At 41.4% G+C, this 15024-nt stretch overlaps 1 protein-coding gene across 1 annotated transcript in view; it reads right to left on the reverse strand.

Annotated features, from left to right (window-relative positions):
• LOC142255746 (C3a anaphylatoxin chemotactic receptor-like) overlaps positions 1 to 1219 on the reverse strand; it is a gene marked incomplete at its 5' end in the record, with an annotated part of 1673 nt that extends 454 nt beyond the window's left edge. The window contains one exon of the mRNA XM_075327199.1: positions 1 to 1219. This exon is cut by the window's left edge and continues 454 nt beyond it. Coding sequence (XP_075183314.1) covers positions 299 to 1219 — 921 coding nt within the window.
• Between the last annotated feature and the right edge of the window lie 13805 nt (positions 1220 to 15024).

A 15024-nucleotide genomic window follows, 5' to 3' on the forward strand; every position in this document is an offset into this window, starting at 1 on the left:
AGAGACAGACAGGGAAAGAGACAGACAGCGACAGACAGGGAAAGAGACAGACAGGGAAAGAGACAGACAGAGAAAGCGACAGACAGAGAAAGATGAAGACAGACAAAGAGACAATCAGACAAAGGGACAGAGAGACACAGATAGACATAGACAAAGAGACAGACAGGGAAAGAGACAAACAGACAGGGAGAAAATCAGCAACAGGGAAAGAGATAGAGAGACAAGGAACAAGATAGAGAAACAGACAGGGAAAGGAACAGACAGAAAGAGAGAGAGAGACATAGAGACAGTTACTATTTTAACCATCTATACTTTGAGTAGGTTTACAGGGCTGTTGTTCTACACATACATCATTAGGCTGATCACCTAAAGCTTTTTCAAGCTTGAAGGGAATGGATCTGAGGAAACCTTGTTGGAAATCTTGGCCGATAAATACATAAATGATTGGATTGATGCAGCTGTTAAGACAAGCCAGGATGGTAACAGTAGCATTCATACTATGGAATAGAAGGCTATCTTCATCATAGATGGGTGTAAGTGGCAAGATGTAAAATGGAAACCAGCAGATAAAATAGCCCAATATAACAGCGGTGATGATCCTGGAGGATCTCTGAGATCTCTGGGATCTCTTACTTTTTCTAAGTTTAAAGAAAATGGTGACATAAGAGGTGACAATGATGAGAAAAGGGATCACAAACATTATAACTAATTTGTGCAGCCGATTACTAAAGGGAATCTTACGAAGATAGACTTGTTTATTGTCGTCTATTATACACCATTCAGTTATGTGGTATGAAAAAATTTTTGATACAAACAAACCAAAACCAATCACAAGGAAGCAGATCAACCACATGATTGCTGCAGTGATTTTAACTAGTTTATATGTCCTGTGAACTTTTGCCCAAAATGGCCACATGACGGATACCCAACGGTCAATACTCATGCCGATCAAGAAAAGAACACTGGCGCCCATGCTTAGAGCGAACAGAAGAAAGCACAAGTTGCAAATAATAACTAGTGAATCTGTGGAAGAGGAAGTTAACAGTGCTATCATCAGAGAAATGGACGCACAGCACAGGAAGTCCGCGATGGCCAGGTGGAAGAACCACACGGCACTGATCGTCTTCTTCATCCTGAATCCGGCAATCCAGATGACTAATCCATTACCAATAATCCCGAAAGCTAAAACAATGCTGAATATTGTAATTGCAACTTTCTGTATGATGTACATGTAATCATAAGAACCGTTGTAAGAAGTTGTGTTACTTGTGTTGTTGAATTCGTAAGATGACCTTAGAAGACATGATAGGGTAGACATTAGAATCAGGAAGAATTTATAATTTGGTAAACAGACACAGAAGTATGCATGGAGAATCGGGGGATGACTTAAAGTTGAGATCCCCTTAGAGTGCTAGATTTCCCCACCATAGAAAGTTACAGGGACTTTGATGCCAGCACTGCAGAGATGAGCAAACCTTTGGAAGTTCAGTTCACTGTCAGCAAACAAACCAAACCTACACTGGCCTGAACTTGGCCCGAGGAGGTTCGTAATCACTGATTGGCAGTTTGAGTCTCCACCCGCATAAGTCAGCCATAAACAGATCACCTCTGGGGGAGGGAGGCCAGGTTTTCTCATATATTCTTTTTGTTACACACTACATCTAATCATGATGTTGTTACCCCCAGAGCGAGCCGTTCAAACACTGCAAGGGCTCGTTCAGGGCTGAGCACCAAGCGTACCTGAGCATAGCACTGGTCATGCAAGTTAAGTTCACAGGTAAAGCATCCAAACTCCGAACCCGATCTCTGTTTTTCAAGTTGGTATTAGCTTCAAGAATCGAAACTCGGGTTTGCTCATCTCTACAGATAACAGACAATGGGAGCATTGGCGGAAACTCATCGCTGGTCATGGGAAGAGAAACTAATCAAACTACATCTAGAGGACAGCTGTGAGACAAAAGTGGCGTATTATAGTCCTTAGCTACAAACATTTTGTTGTTAACTTCTTGTATATTTTGTTAAGAAGTAGTGTTGAGCGAATAGTTGACTATTCGTACTGGCTATGCTGTTAGCGAGTACTCTCCGCTACTTGCATATTCGTTACAAGTAGCGGGCGCAATGTAAGTCAATGGGAAATACTCGCTAAGTAGCGAGTAACCTGAAAACCATACTATTCGCTACTCGCATGAAAAGTACGGCTTTCGAGTTACTTTCGAGTATTTCCCATTGACTTACATTGCACCCGCTACTCATAACGAATATGCGAGTAGCGGACAGTACTCATTAATAATGAATGACAAAGGAATTCAGCTCACCCACTCCACTCCCACTTGCTGAATTCCTTTGTCATTCATTACTGCTGTTTGGGCTTATTCTGTGCTCCCCATAGTGAATTATCTCCTTTCTGCTATCAAGCTTATCACATTCCTTTGCTGCACGAAATGTCTACTTTAAGGCTATGTGCCCACGCTGCGGATTTCGCGCGGATTTTGCCGCGGATTTACCGCGGATTTACCGCGGATTTCCTGAAAATCTGCAGCAGCGGCACTTCCAAGCCATTTCAATGGCATTTTGGAAATGCTGTGTCCATGCTGCGGATTTTTCCGCGGCGGATTTGCCGCGGATTTTGATCCGGAAAAATCTGCAGCATGTCAATTATTGTTGCGGATTTTGGTGCGGATTTTGGGTATAGAATGGGGGGGGAAAAAAAAAAATCTGCATCAAAATCCGCGGTAAATCCGCGGCAAAAATAAGGTGCGGATTTGCCGCGAAAGTCGCGGATTTTCATGCAGAAAAATCCGCAGGTACATTCTACCGTGGACACATAGCCTAAATCCAAATGAAACTGCATGGAGGAAAAAATTAGTAGACAATGTATTCACTACAGGTGGTCAGACAGCCCTGCACACAGGGGATTGGGAACAAGAGTTTAAATCGACATTCAGAGAACTACAAAACAAGAAAATCAAAGAAACCAGATTGTGGCTAGATGCAGAATTTTTGAAACACTATGTGGCAGAAGAGAAAATCCCTAGAGGGATAAGAATCAACAAAGTGTGTACATACCCATATCCCAATGAATTTCAGAGGGAATGGAATAGCATTTTGTCGAAATGTTCTTTAAATCTTATGGAATGCATAATTAAATATGAATGTATAGAAATTACAGAGACTGAGAAAGATATTAAAACGCTATATGAGAAAATTGATAATATGAATAAACCGGATAACTTTGAAGCAATGCTTTCTAAAATGAAAGAACAAATAGAAAGTCTCGAGAACAAAATTGTTGACATCAAAAAGAAAAAGTGGGACAGAGACTCCATGGATTTTGAACAAGACAAGGTATATTCCTGGAAGCCAAACAGAATTAACATGAAAAAATCTTTTCAAAAAAATAAAAAAAACTACCAAAGTGACTCCAGGAAAGTGAGTTTTTCATACCCTGATACTTCTAGGGGATCTATCTCCTCAACAGGAACTGGTGATTCCACAGAGGGTACATCTGCTGCCCATAGTGATATGGGAAACAAACAATCAAAAAACGGACCAGGAGAGCTGGGCGAAAACATCACTCTAAGAAGAAATCCAGCAAGGGGAAAGAAAGGGACTTAGATCTCAAACCAGTATGGAACCTCACTGCCAGGATTTTTGAGGAAAAACATCTGAATGTATTGGCCAAAGGCATGGGTTTTTCTCCCTCCACCAGATTTAACCGTTTCTCCACTCTGATGGATATCAATAAATTCACTAGAAATATCACCTTAAAGTGCCATTTTTTACACGATCAGGAAAAAAATGTGGGAGTTTCCATTCCATTAAGATGTGGTGATAATATTTGTGATGTGCCTACTTTCAAAGAATTGTGTGGTATTCATACACTGAGACAATGTGAGGCGGAAGGTGGTTTTCAGATTGTCAGTCTAAATGAGGGCTTTAAAACATCTATTGTAGATTTTTACCCACTACAATCCCGACCACAAATCCTAGACAGGTTTCAGGATGTGGTGTAGGGGGAACTGGTGGGTTTAAAATCACAGAACAAAAATAAACGAAGAAATTTAACCATGACGGAATATAAAGCCTTAAATGAATTGAGGAATGACAGAAGTATAGTAATCAGGAAAGCGGATAAGGGAGGAGCCATTATAATTTTGGATGCTGATTTATACCTTAAATGCAATTTGGAACTACTCGATGACTTAACAACTTATGGTACTTTGGAGGGAGACCCTACTTTGAAATTTCAAAACGATCTCTTTCAATTATTGAGGGATTGTCTTAGTATGGGGGCAATTACACAAAAATTTTTTGATTAACTATACATAGAAAATCCGGTAGTCCCCATTTTTCATTCCCTACCAAAGATCCACAAGGGGGGTTTTCCCCATAAATTCAGGCCCATAGTGGCCAGTATTGGGTCTTTAAACGAAAGAATTGGATCATGGGTAGATTTCAAATTGCAACCATTGGTCAAATCCCTTCCTGGCTACATTAAAGATACAAAATCTGTGCTCAGAGATTTCAATGGCTTTAGATGGAGAAAAAATTTTTTGTGGCTTACAGCGGATGTAATTGCGTTATACCCCTCTATTTCTTATGATGTGGCCATGGTCTCTTTAAAGCATTTTCTAAGTAAATATAGTGGATATTCACGAGAAGAACAGGAATTTCTCCTAGATGCAACTAGATACTTACTCATTAAAAATTATTTTTTATTTAACAACAAATTTTACATTCAACGCAAAGGCGTAAGCATGGGGGGGAAATTTTCCCCTTCTCTGGCAAATCTGGCCATGGGCCTATGGGAGGAACTGTTTATCTTCAGTGATATTAATCCATTTGCAAATAACATCATCTGGTATGGGCGTTACATAGATGACTTGCTGCTGGTGTGGGAGGGCCCAATAGATACTGTAGAAAAATTCCAACATTATTTGAATGGCAATGATCTTGGCTTAAAATTTACATGCAATTACAGTTTTACATCGATTAATTTTTTGGACCTTACACTCAATGCCAGCAGTGAGTTGTCTGATGTTACAGTCATCCAGTTTAATAAAGAAACAGACCGCAATACCATACTGAGATATGATTCATGCCATCCTAAGCATGTAACACACAATATACCCAAAGGCGAATACATCAGGATTAAAAGAAACTGCTCGGACGAAAAGGTGTTAGATGTAGAACTGGCCAAAAAGAAAGACAGTTTAGCCAGCAGAGGATACCCACTGGAGCTATTAAGAACGGGAATGGAGGAGGTGAAAAAATTAGAAAAAAATTAGAAAGGAATTCTCTAATTTTAGATAAAAATCCAAGAGGAACTAATGTAAATGATTTGGGAGGAATTAATTTTGTAATAAATTTTAGCCAAGACTATTATAAAGTTGTTACCGTGATCAAAAGATTTTTGCCAATGTTATATACGGACATAGTGGTCAAAACTGTTTTGGAAAATAATTAAATTAATTTTATCCCCAAAAAAGCTCCAACAATAAGCAGTATGGTTTCCCCTAGTCTATTTCAAATTTCAGCAGACATGCCATCAGAGACCTGGCTCAGCATTAATGGATTCTACAAATGTGGACACAACATATGCTTGTGCTGCGCATTTGTGAATAAATGCAGGAATTTTGTTTCTACAGTAGATGGCAGAACATATCGAATCAAGCAGTTCCTTAATTGTAACTCCTCTGGTGTGGTCTACCTAATCACTTGCACGGATTGCTCTAAACAGTATGTGGGTTGCACTGTAGGTGCATTAAAAAAAAGGATTAGAAGGCACCTCTCAGATGCCACAGGTGCACCCAAGGTGGGCATTTCTGCAGCTTCTCGTCACTTTATGGAGGTACACGGGGGAGATAATAAATCCTTTAAGTTCAATGCCATTGAGAAAGTCAGAAGACCCACCAGAGGAGGAGACTACAGAAGTTTGCTTTTGGGAAGAGAGTCTTATTGGATGTTTATACTAGGCTCCAGACAGCCTGGAGGTTTAAATATCCGCAGGGATTTAATTTTGCAGTATAGGTGATTTTAGATATGTTCTCTTCTACACCTTTCCAGAGATATCATTTACAATTCAAAATGATAATCACGTCAAAAATTCTATCAAAATTCACTTAATGGGACAGTTTGTGTATGTATATAGGAAATTCCATATGAAAGCATTGTGATTTTCATGCATTATTTAAATCGGCAACACAATATATGGAGTTCTCCTATATATAGAATAATAGTTCTTTGAATATACACATGATATAATCATATTAGGCTCAAACTTATATCATATGGATATTTAAATATATGGAGACTTTATAGTCTTTTTTTTTTTCCAAAGCTCACAGCTAACATGAAGTCTCACTAGCATCTATTTAATTAGAGATGTGACATACAAGAAATATTCAAGTAGGCATTTTGGTGTCCACAAAAATGTACACATTGATAGTGGATTTTTTTTTTTTTCCTCTCTATATATAAACAACATATAAAATACAAATCTGTGCAATATACTTATAACCATATGTATTTGTTACAAGTACAGTTTGTAGATATTGCTTTTCTAACACAGTGTTTCTAGCTCTTATAGATCTCTATTAACTCAAGCCTGTAATGAATTAGATTGTGAAGTTTAATGAAGGCAAGAAAGAGTTAACAACAGGAGCTGCATCATCGGTCACTCCACATGTGTGTTCATTATAATGTGAATGAATGTCTTTTTAAACTCTGCACTTAGATTAGTCAGTTACATGACTAAGACCGTGTAATATGGTCGAAACGCGTCGCTAGTCATTCTTCCCCTGCCCAGGGGCTGTCTGTACCTACCTCCATATGTGTGCACATGGAATAAACCATATGGAAATTTATATTGAAGAGTGCCTTCCTTTCTGCGCTGGACTTTATCTCACAGTACTCATTAATGGCATAGCGAGTGCGAATAGTTAACGACTCGCTCAACACTAATAAGAGGATTAATTAAAGACACACATTTTTTGCAATAATAAATTGATATTGAGTTGATTTCTTTTAAAACATAAACTTATAACAAATTTTCGGCTGTAAGAAATACACTACTCTACAGATGTATACAATGATGTCCCCATATACTAACTGCAATACAGGATATTAATAATGAAAATAAATGGAAATACAAGTAGTATTGAAACATAATAGACCTTTCCATATCCTGTCTTATTACCACATCTGTGCTGCATTTTTTGTAAGAAATGTGACTCGCCTTTAGCGTCCGAAACAGGAGAAATGGATGCATAATTCAATATGCTGTCATTGTAGCGAACTGAGAGATATGCAAGATCCTACAATTAAAGGGGTTGTTCACTACTTGGAAAACTCCTTCTCATTCCCCATGTGAGCATCCATAAAAATAAAAAAGCCTATACTCACCTCCGGTGCGAGCGTGGTTCCAGCAATGTTGAAACTCACGTTCCCAGGTGACAATGTTATAAAAAGCGAGTCCCATGTCCAATCACCACCGCCAGCTTCCATTCTCTTTGCCTTCAGATGGTTAGGCAATCAGCAGGAAGTGATTGGCAGCCGCAGTGCTCACTTCCTGTTAATTACCTAAAGATCTGAAATCGGGGAGACAGAAGCTGGCGGTGACTGGATGTGGGACTTGCATGTCATAACAGGTCACTAGCCCCCCCGGGAATGTGACTGCCGACATTGCTGGCACCGTAGGTGAGTATATCTTTTTTATTTTTATGGGGCACATGGCAAATGAGAAAGGCGTGTCCAACTAGTGAACAATCCCTTTATAGAAAATCTGTTACAGAGTTTTGCTATTGAGTATTAAATAGAATCCTGCAACACAGAACTAATAATATTATATATATCACTGGAATCTGAAAATGGAATTTCCTATCCAGGCACACCGGTACATGAGAACCGCGGAAATCTAACGTATAAAAATGAGGAATATATATATATAACTTACTGGTTATAAAAATCCAGAATTATATCAGGTAAGGTCAGGTTAAAATCAGCAGCGTCCATTCTGAGTCTGAATCTAAAATAATAATCAAAAATATTATTCAACTTATTCATCAACACTGTGTTGATTCATCAATCTATCTATATATCTATCTATCCATCTATCTATCTATCTATCTATCTATTTATCTATCTATCTATCTATCTATCTATCTATCTATCTATCTATCTATCTATCTATCTATCTATCCATCTATCTATCCATCTATTAATCCATCTATCTATCTATTTATCTATCTATCTATCCCTCTATTTATCCATTTATCTATCCATCTACCTATCCATCTATCTATCCATCTATCTATCCATCTATCCATCTATCTATCTATTTATCATCTTGATATTTATCAGTATATCTGCATTATCAATCTATGCAATATAACACTATACTCTCTGTATATATCTTAAATTATTTATCCTCTTTGTACTATATATATATATCATAATCATAACTATTTTTCAATCTATAAATCTTTCCTCCATAATAGATAGATACTGTAGATGGATAGATAGATAGATAGAAGGATAGATAGATAGAGGGATAGATAGATAGATAGATAGATGGATGGATGGATGGATGGATAGATAGAAGGATAGATACATAGATAGAGGGATGGATAGATAGATGATAGATAGATAGAGGGATAGATAGATAGATAGATAGATAGAGGGATAGATAGATAGATAGATAGATAGAGGGATAGATAGATAGATAGATGGATAGATAGATAGATAGAGGGATAGATAGATAGATAGATAGAGGGATAGATAGATAGATAGAGGGATAGATAGATAGATAGATAGAGGTCTTAGCATATATAGTGTCATACTCACTTTTGAATGTGGAATAATACTTCTTTGTTGTTAGATAGGTTGAGTCATATAAAATCGATGAGCTTTATTCATCATTTGATTACATAAACCATTCCGGATAGTAATGAAGAACCTTTGCAAAGTCGCAATCGATGAATAAGCTGAAGATATGTGTAAGTTCCAAACTCTGACAGCATTGAAAAACGTAAAAAAAAAAATGAGGTGAACATTAATAAAACAGACAAAAAATAGTGCAAATTAAACAAGAATTAGGCACAAATGAAGAGCAGGCAAAACAACAAAAACCAAGCAAAAAAAGGTGCCAATGAATCCAGGCATATTTCCTTTCATTACCTTCCTTCCTTCTCCTCCAGGATCTCTTCTCTTAGGTCAGTGAGAGCAGCGGATCCTTTGTCTATAAGCAGCATTGCTCCTGTACATATATTCACTTCTCCACCCAAAATCCATCAGACTGTTGCGCTAAGTGCAAACAATTAGCAAAGTTCAGAATTTTTTTTCATATTATTCATTAAGTAATAATTTCAACATTTCCAAATTATATGGAAAATACTAAAACATTTATCTGTTTATACATTTTTTAAATAAATGTTTATTTTACATTTTAGCTAAGTCATTTTAATAATGATAAACTCAGAAGCATTTCATTTGTCATTTTTGTCATTTGTTATATGCATCTGGCAACTAATAGCCTTGTGTAATGCATGTGGGTGGCTCTAACACATGTGAGTGTGGACCTACTGTGCCATGGGTCGGGCTTACCCTGGAGGTGCAAGCCTACCAGGTATTCACCAGATTCTTTTGTGGTGAGGTTTTCCTTGGTTGCCAGTAGACACCAGGCACCACTCCAGGGCAGTCCCTAGGCTGCAGCAGCAGACCCCAGGGGTCAGAATTCAGGTACAGACATAGAGTTTCTGACAGGACAGGATCAGTGCCATGTGCAGATAGGATGGCTAGTACAGGCTTGGACAGATTTTGGGTTTGTGTTCAGACAGGACGACTGGTCAATATGGGGAGATAAGGTATGCACACCAGTGACTATGTAAGGGGAATACATGAAATAGCAGAAACTGCTGTGTGAATACTGACTTGAAAAATCCAATAGCTATATGTAAGAGTGAAAATGTGAAAAATGGAATCTGCATTACTGCCATGAACATATGAATCAAGAGAAATTTAGCTACTGAATTGATCAATGCAATAGAGCCCCAACACTACGCCAAAGTATTTCTCTACGTTGGGGTCCCTAGCTTGTGTGTGTCCTCTCATGCAGTTAAAAAACTTACCGTGTATGGGAAGCTGAGACCCAGGCTATATATGCGTATGATATGGATTGGCAATAGGTGTGGTTGGGGAGGGTTCCCAAACGAAAAAATACTAACAATAAGGATAACGTTTGGAACACCATTCTAAGTCTGAACTGGGTGCAAAAACCTAAAAAAACATCACTATGGGGAGATAAGGTATGTACACCAGTGACTATGTAAGGGGAATACATGAAATAGCAGAAACTGCTGTGTGAATACTGACTTGAAAAATCAGACTTAGAATGGTGTTCCAAACGTTATTCCTTATTGTTAGTAGTTTTTCGTTTGTGAACCCTCCCCAACCACACCTATTGCCAATCCATATCATACGCATAAATAGCCTGGGTCTCAGCTTCCCATACACGGTAAGTTTTTTAACTGCATGAGAGGACACACACAAGCTAGGGACCCCAACGTAGAGAAATACTTTGGCGTAGTGTTGGGGCTCTATTGCATTGATCAATTCAGTAGCTAAATTTCTCTTGATTCATATGTTCATGGCAGTAATGCAGATTCCATTTTTCACATTTTCACTCTTACATATAGCTATTGGATTTTTCAAGTCAGTATTCACACAGCAGTTTCTGCTATTTCATGTATTCCCCTTACATAGTCACTGGTGTGCATACCTTATCTCCCCATAGTGATGTTTTTTTAGGTTTTTGCACCCAGTTCAGACTTAGAATGGTGTTCCAATCGTTATTCCTTATTGATAGGACGACTGGTCAAGACTGGGTTAAGGTTCTGCTGCAGGCAGGACAGGTTCTGGCACTGTAGTGGACAACTGGTACAGGTGTATGGAAGTACTGGAGTATGGGTACACAAAGCAGGTACATACACACAGACAGATCGGGTGCAGGCTCAGGAACTGGTAGGGTACAGGAGGAGTACAGCTTCGGGGACCTGACAACGGGCTAACTGTTACAGGAACTCATTAGATTCTGAAGTTGCTCAGGCACCTCCCTACAAGGGAAGGTGCTTTAAGTACCCTGTGCTTCTCAGCCCTAGGCTGAGGACATTAGCAGAGAGCGCACAATACTCCTTTAAGGTTGGTTTCACACATCCAGAATTTCGCCGGATTGCCTGATCCAGCACACACCAGTACAGTGCAATACAGTACAATGGCATCGTGGCAACCTCCGGTCACATGCTGTCATATGACTGGAGCTTGCCGCGATGCCATTGTACTGTATTGCACTGTACTGGAGTGTGTCGAATCCGGCAATCCGTCAAAATGCCGGATGTGTGAAAGCACCCTAAGAAATGGGGAGTTAGCTTGCAAGTGCTCACCCTAAGGTAGCTGGGAGAGCTGTGCAATGTGCACAGGCCTTGAGGTCTGGGGACCATGGTGGGAGCTGGCACAGAAAGAGATGGACCTGCAGGGCAGCCGTCATGGTGAGCATGTTGGCATTTCTGCTGAGAGGAGGGAGAGCAACCATGCTGAGACACCGGCATTACTCCATGCATGATGAACTTGACATTCTATTCTTCAAAGTACATACTGTGGTTGTATTTACTTTAGCAGTTGCATTAATTCAAAGATATATGTTTTTACTGAAAGGATTTTCAACAAAGTTCCTTCAGATGTATCCCTGCCTGACTAAAAAGAGCCCTAGATGTCCATCCTAATGACCAATTTACAGAATTCAGGAATTACATATCTGCAAATATTTTATAGCATTTGAAGACATTGATTTGATATTAATTGACATTTCATATGTGACGCCCTGGACTATCAGGACTTCACAGGGTTTTGTGCAATCTTCCCATATGTACAGTATTCACCTGTAATGCCTGATTGGAGCCACAGATTCAGACTGGCTGTAATAGGAGTCTAGAGAAAAGCCGCTCACAAAGCAGGACCCCAAGAACTCTGAAACCCTTTAACCCCTATACAGGGATTTGGAATTACACAGAGCCCCATAGATCACTACCTGTGGTAGACTGTAGTCCATGGTCATCAGGCAGGGTCAAAAACCAGGAGATGCTAAACAGGAACAGAATTGGCAGCCAAGGGCGTAGTGAGGAGACAAAGCAGAGGTCAAATCCGGAACTGGCAGCAAGGTACAAAAACGACAGGCAGGAGGGTAGTTAAACAACAAGCAAAGGTCAGCGCACAGGAATCACAATACAAACAGCACATGAACCAGGAGTACAGAACTATCTCTGGCAGTGGTCATGTGACAGGAGGGGGAATAAGAAGGGTGTGGTGTCTTCCTATTGGCTGCAGGTGAATGTTGGCAACTTCAGCTGGAAGACACACCCCACCTACAGTCAGCCAGTGGTACTACAGGTTCCAGGGAAACCCAGCCTAGTGGATGAGCGGAGCCTGTGCTCTGCAGAGCCACGGGCACCGACTCCTCTCCCATCACCAGCAATATCCATGGTGGGAACATGGCGTCGTCGGGCGATCGGAGCAGAAGTCGCAGGAGCGGACTCTGGTGGGGACATGACACCACCCCTCCTCGGTTATGGGTCCCCAGCTATGTGGTGTTGTCTACAACAGCTAGAAAAAATCCTAGGAACACTCTGCACCACACCCACCTGACACACCAGTGGACGGCCTGAGTGGAATAGGGTTGCCCACTTGGGGGGTTGGTTAAGGGGAGGTCAGGAGTGTCAGAAACAGGAGTATAGTGGTAGCTCTCGATGAGAGAGGAGGTCAGGAGCAGGGCTCCTAGGAGGCTATCTAGGTGGAAGACTGTGGTCTGAGCCTAGTAGGAGCTGGACCCCGGGTTGCAGGGGATCGTGACAAGGGGAACGGATCTGTCGAGGAGGACAGCCGGCAGCCTTGTACCATCACCGAGCCGGGCCCAGGGAATGACGAGGTACGTGGACCCTAGGTCAGGGAGTAGGTTCGGGCAACCTGACAATTAACCCGTACCCCCCCTCCACAAGGGCCCACCGGACCCTCAAAACCCAGCTTGTCAGCGAACTGGAGGTGAAATCACCTGACAAGACCTTTAGCGTGGAGCTCACTTGCTGGGACCCATGATCGCTCCTCAGGGCTCATTACCCTTCCAATGTACAAGATACTGCACTGCCCTTCTAACAATATGGCAGTCAAGGATTCTCTGTACTTCATACTCCAGGTTACCCTTGACCAAAACAGGAGGAGGGGGGGCCTGACTGGGTGAATGGGAACACGATACAACTTGAGGAGGGATTTGTGGAACACGTTCGATATTTTGAAGGACTGAGGGAGGTTCAGGCGGAAAGCTGTGGGATTGATAACCTTGACTATCTCGTAAGAGCCAATAAATCTGGGACCCAGCTTAGCAGAAGGGACCTTGAGTTTAATATGACAGGTGGACAACCATACCTTATCCCCAACTGCAAGGCTTCGGCCCTTGGAACGCCTCTTATTAGCAGCTGAGGCTTGACCACCCCATGCCCTCTTCAAGTTCTCTTTCACCTCAGACCAGATAGCCTTCAGTTTGTTCACAGTGCTTTCAGCCTCAGGAGTATCCACCATAGTGGAAGAAAAGGACACAAAACGTGGATGCAACCCGAAATTGCAGAAAAAAGGGGTAGTCTGAATAGACTCCTGATACTGGTTATTAATGGCAAACTCAGCAAGTGGTAGATATTCCACCCAGTCAGACTGATGATCAGACACATAACACCGGAGATATTGTTCTAAGATTTGATTTGAATGTTCAGTCTGACCAATGGTCTCTGGGTGGTAGGCGGAAGAAAAAGATAACTCTATATTAATCTTTTTACAAAAAGCCCTCCAGAGGTTTGAGACGAATTGCGTTCTTCTGTCAAAAACAATATTTTCAGGAACCCCGTGTAACCGCACAATATGCCTAATGAACAACCTGCTAAGCGTTTCAGAATTAGGTAAACCGGACAATTTAACAAAATGACACTGTTTCCGGAATCTATCCACTACTACCCAGATAAAAGTCTTCCCTTCTGAGGGTAGAAGGTCAGTGATGAAGTCCATGGAGAGGTGAGTCCAAGGACTTTCTGGAATATGTAGGGACGGGAGAAATCCAGCGGGATGGGTACTGGGTGTCTTGGCTCGAGCACATGTTTCACAGGCCAGTATGTTTTCCTTACAGTCCTTTGCTCTGGTTGGCCACCAAAAGTTCCTAGCTACAAATCGGAGGGTATTGCTTATACCAGGGTGACCTGCAAGGACAGAATTATGGGACTCCTGAAGTACCCGTAGACGAAGTGGGGGAGCGACAAACAGTTTACGGTCAGGAGTGGTTTCAGGGGCCTGGTCTTGGGCATCACGGATTTGTTCTATCAAATCTATGGATACCGATGATACAACAATGCTTTTAGCTAAAATAGGGACTGGTTCGATGTTTTCTGACTGAGAGGGACAGAAGCTACGGGAAAGTGCATCAGCTCTTGTGTTCTTGGTACCGGGCCGAAACGTTACCACGAAATGAAATCTGGAGAAGAACAATGCCCACCTAGCTTGCCTAGGATTGAATCTCTTCAGCTGGAAGACACACGCCACCTACAGTCAGCCAGTGGTACTACAGGTTCCAGGGAAACCCAGCCTAGTGGATGAGCGGAGCCTGTGCTCCGCAGAGCCACGGGCACCGACTCCTCTCCCATCACCAGCACTATCCATGGTGGGAACATGGCGTCGTCGGGCGATCGGAGCCGAAGTCGCAGGAGCGGAATCTGGCGGGGACGTGACACCACCCCTCCTCGGTTATGGGTCCCCAACTATGTGGTGTTGTCTACAACAGCTAGAAAACATCCTAGTAACATTCTGCACCACACCCACCTGACACACCAGTGGACAGCCTGAGTGGAATCGAGTCGCCCACTTGGGGGGTTGGTTAAGGGGAGGTCAGGAGTGTCAGAAACAAGAGTATAGTGGTAGCTCTCGGTGAGAGAGGAGGTC

This window comes from Anomaloglossus baeobatrachus, chromosome 11 (assembly GCF_048569485.1).
Source record: "Anomaloglossus baeobatrachus isolate aAnoBae1 chromosome 11, aAnoBae1.hap1, whole genome shotgun sequence".
In the NCBI taxonomy this organism is placed as follows: domain Eukaryota; kingdom Metazoa; phylum Chordata; class Amphibia; order Anura; family Aromobatidae; genus Anomaloglossus; species Anomaloglossus baeobatrachus.